Source organism: Ischnura elegans, chromosome X, assembly GCF_921293095.1.
Source record: "Ischnura elegans chromosome X, ioIscEleg1.1, whole genome shotgun sequence".
Taxonomy (NCBI): domain Eukaryota; kingdom Metazoa; phylum Arthropoda; class Insecta; order Odonata; family Coenagrionidae; genus Ischnura; species Ischnura elegans.
Genome location: NC_060259.1, coordinates 116,518,145 through 116,526,773, shown reverse-complemented (window position 1 = coordinate 116,526,773; position 8,629 = coordinate 116,518,145). Strand labels below are relative to the sequence as shown.

General features: G+C 36.6%; 1 protein-coding gene across 1 annotated transcript; it reads right to left on the bottom strand.

The window, feature by feature from the left end:
- Window positions 1-4,515: 4,515 nt before the first annotated feature.
- Window positions 4,516-8,394, bottom strand: LOC124171283 (putative nuclease HARBI1). The gene is made up of 6 exons (XM_046550425.1): window positions 8,296-8,394; window positions 7,939-7,995; window positions 6,754-6,978; window positions 6,432-6,640; window positions 5,647-5,935; window positions 4,516-5,050 (listed from the first exon to the last, which is right to left on the bottom strand). Exons 1-6 carry the CDS (start codon window positions 8,392-8,394, stop codon window positions 5,042-5,044), a joined length of 888 nt encoding a protein of 295 aa, XP_046406381.1. The 3' UTR covers window positions 4,516-5,041.
- Between the last annotated feature and the right edge of the window lie 235 nt (window positions 8,395-8,629).

Below are 8,629 nucleotides of genomic sequence, written 5' to 3'. Positions count from 1 at the left end.
TTTAAATACAGTACAATTCCATGGGCCACATTGAGGTGTCTGAAATCTCTCTCATTGTGGCCCATGCTGAAGAGTCTCATCATGGCCCAATGTGCAGCATTTGATTGTTTTGATCATACAACTTGTTTCAAGAGTAAAGCCCGTATGACACTTCCCAATTTATTGGCCAATCCATTGGATATTGGATTGTGGACCCACTGACACACACCAATTTCTAGCCCAATCTCCGTTTCACAATATTGGGCACAATTTCTTGGCCAATCTAGATTTTAGAACGGGTTCTATTTTCTCGAGGCCAATCTCCAATCAGAACTCAGTCTTGTCGACTCCTAGTGGCCAAATCTAGAAGCTCTTTGCAAAACATTTCACCTCGGAATTTTAATATCATATATAAAAACTTTAGAAGCATAGCAATCCATGGAATAGCCCAAATAACTAATATGTACTTTGAGAGAACATAAATTCAAAACATCAACAGTCTAAAGTGTGTAATTCGGAAATAACATTTCGGATATTTAATGAATAAAAACGTCGTGATTCTCCTCGATTGCGTCTATATTTTGTTTAAATTACAATTATTAAACTATTTTTCATGATTTGAGCACTAAAGTTTCGGGTGAAAGTCCCAATTGATGACACAATCTCTGTTTATTCGATGAACATATTCCAGCCAAAACGAGCCGCTACGTTATCTTGGCTCACCTATGAGATCACAATATTTCCTATCTCTCATCATTCAAGGAACTCACCCGAATGAAATTTTGAGCAATTCGAGAATATCTTTGCAGCCCCTCGAAATAGTTATTAAATTTACAATTATTATGCCACCTCCCGTTCTGAAGCTCATTGGCAATCAATCTGCGTCTTGAGATGCTCTTTTGTCATTTTGTGTTATGTGGCGTTCCCTAGTGGGGTATTAGAACACTATAACGGCCAATATTGTTGTAAATATTGGTACGTGTCGTACGATGCCGAAAGCCCAATATTTTAACCAATATTGCGCGCCGATATATTGGCCAATAAATTGGAAAGTGTCACACGGGCTTAATAAAGCTAATTTATATATATTGAAATGTCACATTTGTAACTCTCTTTAATACTTTTCTATGAAAAATCAAAATATCCATCTTAATTGACAATATGATTGGTAATTGACAAAGAAGAAAAGCAGCATTTTAACTTTCCCACTACAAAAACAATGCAAGTACATCAATCTGCAATGTGTAATTGGAGCCATATGCAAAGTGGAAGCATGGTTAATAGTGAGCTTTATACTATTCCCAAAAGATAATACCACCTCTCACCAAATTCCAAAGCTAAATATGCTCAGTGGACTACCAAGGAAATGTACCATGGAATTCATTTGGATTCAATCCATATTCCATGATGTAATGTTACCTATGTCAAAGGAGTTTATCTTTTCAATTTTAACGATGGGTAATTTATGTATAATTTTTATATTATTGAATTAAATTACTCGAAAAATTGTATGCATCGTATGTATATGATATAATAATCTTCATGCGTGGTCACCCATATATCATTGTATGCTACAAAATGTGCAAACAGGGACAACCAAGTATTTGCATAACTTTTGACAACTACGGAAAATATATATTTGGCATATAATATACCTAATTTACAAATTTTTGCCCATTATATCACGTACTTATTTAAATATGACGGATTAAAAATCGTATTTCGAAACTTCCGCCAGAACGGCCGGCGGCCATCTTACTAGCCATCGCTATCGAAACAAAATCGAAACTATCGAAACTGTGTTTACATTCGTTGTCACTGTATTTTGTGGCGTTTGTGACTTTGTGAAAATATCTGTGCTGGAAAATCTTGTTTTTTACAAGCCAATTTACATCGAATTACTCTATGGAAGAGGAAAATAATACGTGTTTCGCAGTGGAGACTAGGAAAAGGGATTGGAAGATTACTGTTTCATTCACCATGAAATCAACGCCGGAAAAAGTTCTTGTATGCCAGTTTCCCGGAAAAAGTGGCTCTAAGAAGCACGATGAGATTTGAGGAAGATGCCTTTTTCAGCATCAACCTATCTCTGTAGTGCTGACCGTTTAAATGTAAGTAAATGGAACATTTTCTTTATTCGATAGTAATCACGAAATTTGTGTAGCTACTCTTTCCCGAATAATACGATTAATGAATCCCTAATTTCAATCCAATAATTATTTAAGATTACGTATTGATTATTACGTTCTCACTGTAATTACAATGGAGCGTTATCTTTGCTTTCGCTGGCATAGTAAAAGTACAATTAATTCAGGTCGATTGAGTTGAAATAGCAGGGTTCTCGCAGTAGAATCCTCTTTGTTAGCAGTTCTTTATGACATTAAAGAATTAGTCTCAACTTGTACACGAAGGGTTTTCTTGACAATGTTTAGCCATGGAGAATATGTCGAAGCCTTATAGTTAATAATAAGCAGTTCAAACCATAGCCATGTATTATTCTCACTGATCATTATCATTTAGGTATTGATTTGTGTCTTTAGTAAAATTTTCACTAATGCCTTACAGTTGGAAGAGAATGCTGAAAACTACATGCACTGGAAAATGATGTAAGGTCCTTTGATGATAAAGAAAACAGTGATGCCTCATGCATAAGATTGCCCGGATGAGAGCATCCCAGTCTCTCCAGACTGCCCCGTAATTAGGAAGAGAAAAATTCTCCTGCTGGAGCATGAAGAGCCCAAGGAGGTGCAAAAGGACCATGCTTTCCCCGGAAATGGTACCGAGAAGGCTGATGAAGAAAATTCGTATCCATTGATGCTAGAGGACCACATTATTCCTAACACAAGTGAGGCTCCCACTTTTACAGAAAAGAGGGTACAAACTTAGATGAAGTATAAGATCAAACACGAAAAAAGAAGTGGTTGTTCTCGATCAATTGCAACTTCTCCAATAAAAGTTGAAAATAAGTGTTTTGCTTTACCCATCCTTGCCAATAATTTTGAATGTGACGTTTGTGATAGTATCTCCAGTACCCTTGGATTTATCATTTTGAGAGAGTGCCTGTAGTTATTCCTCAGACTGTTCGGAGCATTAAGAAAATGAAGTGAAGGATATCAGTGTGAAGCACACAATATTTTACATTATAATAAGTCTTACTCTGTTTTTGAGGATTCCATGTTTAGGTTACAGTATAATTTCCTCATTATTTGATAGCATTTTTGTATTTACTAGGCATCTAATGATATGCCTAAAATTAATAAAATTCAATGATTCCCTGCAGGTTCTAGCCCATTAATTTTGGAGTAATTATTCCACTATTAGTCGTACTTTAAGGTATGTGTTGCCTCTAATGTAAAAAAGCTTGAGAGATTGAATGTTAAGGGAAATTAACTTCCAATGAAGTCAGTGAAATGTTATACTTGTATTGGGTATTTATCCATTGCTCTCGGTTATATCTGCAATCAAAATTTAGAATACAATTTGTACACAATATACCCAGGATTTCCTATTCCCTATGGGGAATGATTCCCTGCGGGGATTGATTCCTTGCGGGGATTGATTCCCTGCGGGGATTGATTCCCTGCGGGGAATGATTCCCTGCGGGGAAAATCCCCATTGCCAATTCCCTGTGTTGAATTTCCCTGTAGGGATTTACCATAGGGTTCCCCTCTCTATTGCATTTCGTCGATGGTGTTCTTGTGGATCTTGGTGTTCAAGCTCAGGATGGGGTTCTCCTTGGGTTTCCTCTTACCTGCATTCTCTTCCCACGCCTTCCTCAGTTGCAAATGTCTAGCCAAACCTCTGTTAAAGTCTAGTATGTACCAAAACTTGTAATTTTTATATGATAAATATACTTGTGACTATTTATGATAAATATGATGTGATAAATAAACTTGTGACTAGTTAGCATATCTTTTTTATTACAACAGCTCTGGCCTAATTGGCATTTCAAATTGAGTTCTGCATAATTGCATTGGTGTATCATAAGCTTTCTTTAGTTCATGCATGGCTCATTGAGTCTGGAATTTTTTTCTAGTCCCTTAAAAGTTATTCTTATTCACTGGCAATAGGAAAATCTTCATTCAACAACATTCTTGGTCATCCATAGGGCAAATAAAATGTTGTTACCAGGGAGTGATGCCAGACATAATGAAAATAAATGTTGCAGGTGAACAGAGAGGCAGCATTTTTTTGTAGAGTTGGGCTCATAGTATTTGGCTCTTGCATTACCATTGGTTGCACAAAAAATATAAGAATTCATCAACCTAAGGATGTTTTGAATTGCAGTAATTATTGTAAAATTTGGAAGGATATACTTGAAACTTACTGAAAAGTATAACCAAATGGTAAAAATATTTCGAAAGATGAATTTTAAGTAATGGTACACTCATTATTCTGTTAAAATACTTATTTCAATGTTATTACTTCAGAAAACATAACATGCACTTGTCATCTAATTCAATTCAATGGTGCTTTCCCTAAATTTTTCACCCTCGTTTAACTATAATGAAGGTAATATGACTGAAAGACACAGGATAATATTCAAAATGTTTTATTAATTAACCAAACTCGACGATTTCACCGAACATAAGTCAGATGATCCGTACCATTCACCTCGGTGATACATGAGAGTAAAGCAAAATCCAGTGGATTACAATTCAGAAAAGGAATTCATGAAGGCACAGGCTTAATAGAATGACAGTGGCAGAAACTCCATAACTAATATTTAACAACCATGAAAAGCCTACTCCAATAATATAGAAAACCCTGACATCCTGCAATTATTACAGGAAAAGAGGCAGCAGAGGATGAGTTTACCGAAATCAAAAATTACTTTCTGCATAAGCTAAATTTCCTGAGGTAAATTCCCATTAAAAGACAGGGAGGTGTAGCTGGTGGCAGAAGCCACAAGAAACAGGAATGGAAAATATGGAATTGTTTGCACAAAGCAGGGATCTCAAATGATGCATGTCATCCAAAACAGGGCATGAAATACAGACCTGATCCTGAGCAAATGCTTGGAATTTTGTGGTATCCATTGCAACCCAATTCACACCAGTTCTCAACCCTCCTGCAATACAGAAAAGTCAATGAACACCTAAAAATTATCTTTATCCTTGCAAAACATCAGAATTTGTGTAAGTATGTGCTTTCATTACATCATGAGGCAATATATGTTGCATAAAAGGACATTAATGTGAAGTTATATTGATGAAGTTCTCAGGAGAGGAGGATCACATACTTTCGTTACCATCTTCACTTTGCCACCAATATGGTCACCATCAGAGAGAATTTATTAATAATAATTTGCCTAGGCACATTCATGAAAGCCTATCATGTACCCAGAGCTTTAAAATTCATTCCTGGACCAATGACATTTTTGCAATAGTGGTAACATCATGTAATTCAACACACTGCACATTTATAGCAGGCATGAGCAGAAATACCCTTTACTTTTCAATGGGGAAGATAGGGTACTGAAATATGACAAATTTGCTTATATATAACAATATACATCATTTTTCAGTAACAGGAATTTATCACTAATTTTGGTCCATTTCAAGACATTAGAGAAAGGGATGCAAGCTCATCCAACCACATTGATGGAATTTCACATTTTCTCCCAAGATCTCATTTTTAAGTCGTAACGATTTACAATGAACTTACCACTGAAAAGTGTCTTTGAATAAATGCAGCTCTTTCTGCAGCTCCACGCACATAACGTCCTCTATGCTCCTGAACAGGAACATCCACCTGAGGTATAATGCCTTCCTGTTCAGGGATAGGGGCATTATAGCGCACAGCTACATTGTGCAGAACTGCACAAGCCAGGATCACTTTCAGGGAGGTTTGCCTTTTCGTCCTGAGCTTCATTGAGAGGCATGGAAATCTCCTCTTCCAAACTCCAAAGGTCCTCTCAATGATGCTCCTGGTCCTGATATGTGAGGCGTTGTATCTGAAAATTGTATGAATTACTAGATCAGGTGAAATAAAATAAAAGAGCAGGAAAAGACATTAGCAAACATTGAACTAACAGAAGCCATAAAGGAACATAAATTTCTACAATACGTATCCTAATTTCCACAATTGGGCAGGTTGATTGATGATTATGGCATTGACAAATATTATCATGGAGCAGCATTAGTGGACAATGTTTAAGTGAGAAAACATCAACCAGCCAATGATAAGCAGTACCCATATCATTATGCCTTGCAATTAATGTGAACATTTAAGATTGCGCAACCTTGAATAATTTATAATGTCATGTGAACCATAAAAAAGTATGTCTTCTTCCAAAATATTAAGTTGAAAAAAATGTCTAAGTTAATTATTTGATACATGCCTTGGTGTACATTTTAATATACTTTAAGTTCAGTGAAACCAGCTGAAAACAATAAGATACTGAAGAACATAAAACAAGCTCAATTTAAGATAAATAAAAGCATATTTACCGCCTTTCAGGACCAGTTGTAGGACGGAGAACTGGTGTGTATAAATAGGGAAGCAATGGATAACCACTGTCTCCAAGGAGGATTCCACGCATCTGCCCAGTCTCAAATCTGTATTTCAGCCTGCTGTTGTGGAATATTCGTGCATCATGCACAGATCCCGGCCCTCTACAAACAATGTCCATAATCTCCATGGATGGTCCAGATACCACCTTAAAAGGAAAGTAAGAAAATAATGTCAGTGACTGCCCATACTGCCCATGTATGAGACCGTAGCAAGTTCCAAAGTAGGAAAGTCTTTTCTTCACATAGTATTTGGAAATACCTGGACGTTCATGGAGAACCATCCCTTCCTGTTTCTGTAGACCTCTGCCAGCTCACCTCCTGGGCTTTTAATGGGAATATGGGTGCAGTCAATGCAACCCACTACCCCAGGAAAATTAGCTACTGCATAAAAGTCATTTCTGATTTCAGTGTAGTCATCCTCTGTTGCCGGCCTTTTCACCCACTCTGGCAGCTTTGCAGCTAGTGCTGCGCTGACAGTCTGAATTGGAAACAGAAATCAAAGTCACCGAAGATTCATAGATAGTTCATACTTCAAATATACAACACACCGACGCGTAGGGAAAAAGCAACAAGTTTCCTCAGTTCGATGATTAGTAAATATCAACTATTGTGTTTAGGAGTCGCAAGGTACACCTAAACAATCCAGTATTACCGTAAACCAACATCATAAAAAAAGATGCATTACAAACATTCGCTCATACAAAAATTCATTATTCTGCATCATATGGAACTGCTAACGAATTTTAGATGAGTCATGATGCATAACATACTAGCTTACCACGTCCGCTTACTAATTGTAACGAGAATAACATGAGAGATTATAATACACACTTAAAATGTATTAATAAACCAAAACTCTATCATATGAATGCCAAATTAATAATAAAATCGATGATTTTAGAACATACCATACCTTCACAAGGCAAAATTTCAGCATACACGATCACAAAATACAAAACATTACCTACCGTGCACAGTGAACAAGTTTACATTAGTTCAAATCTGTTTTCCCAGGCAATATTTTAAGTATCAGTACTGATCTGCTACTTTAAAAATCATGTAAAATCAATGAAAATATCATGATTATCATTTCCTCCGAGAGAACTTAGCACAACATTGCATGACTCAGGAAGACCACACAAGAGATTAACATAATACTAAAAATGATTCGTGACATACATAGATAATCTCTGCTTCGTTTTTTCATGTAAATAACTGTCGAGTACGAGGTATGAAGTGACATGGTAAACAACAGTCTTTTTTACCTACGTCCTACCAGTGCTACTGATGGACACAATCAGCTGTTCTCATAGATGCTACTGATGCCATCTCTGGACTACGAATCTTACGAACGTTGCGTCTTCAAAATGCACGATTTGAATTTTTAACAATATTATACGTACCACACGTTTCAAAGAGCTATTAATGATCACATATTACCTACCTTGATTATATCAGACACTGTGGATTGCGTCACCTCGGATAAGTCAGCGCAGACTATCTGTAAACGAAGAAATCGTAAAATTCTTAATGGCATTCTTATAATCATTAGTAAACGTGCTAAATTTACATACATATATTTCACACAATACACTACCTGGTGTCACAAAATTAGAAATAATTGATAACATAATAGCATTCGTGTTTTCTAAGTGGCATTGTCGCTTTTAAACAAATATTATACTGAGATGAATTTACGTTCAATTCTGACAACGAAACGACTACTCTTAACACATATTTTAACGGAGAAATGAGCACTTAAAAACAATTCCACATTATGCATAACATTATTTTCACTTACCTGAAAGCAGCCGGTGGCATAAAAGCGCAGGGCTGTCAGGATTTTCAGTATTGGTGGAATAGGCATTCCACGGTTGTTATTGTTGGCCCGTGTCAACATTGGTAGGAGTATATCTGTCACTGTCTCTTTGGAAAACCTGTACCTTGAAATGAATTCCCTTTCCGAATAAAATTCCACTGGATTTTGGCGATCTCTCAAGTATCACCGAGGTAGGTAATCGTACGGATCATCGTAGATATATTCGATGAAATCGTCGAGTTGGTCGTCATGTTCGCTGTCTGACGCCATTTTAAATGGTTACTTCGGCCGTGAAGGCTGGTATAGACCAACCTCA

Bases quoted from the DNA above. Each gene is read 5' to 3' on its own strand.
- LOC124171283 (XM_046550425.1), bottom strand. From the start codon at position 8,394: ATGTTGACACGGGCCAACAATAACAACCGTGGAATGCCTATTCCACCA. The intron at 7,996-8,295 runs GTAAGTGAAAAT...CTTCGTTTACAG, and splicing joins ATGCCACCGGCTGCTTTCAG to ATAGTCTGCGCTGACTTATC. The intron at 6,641-6,753 runs GTATTTCCAAAT...TTTCCTTTTAAG, and splicing joins GGTTCTCCATGAACGTCCAG to GTGGTATCTGGACCATCCAT.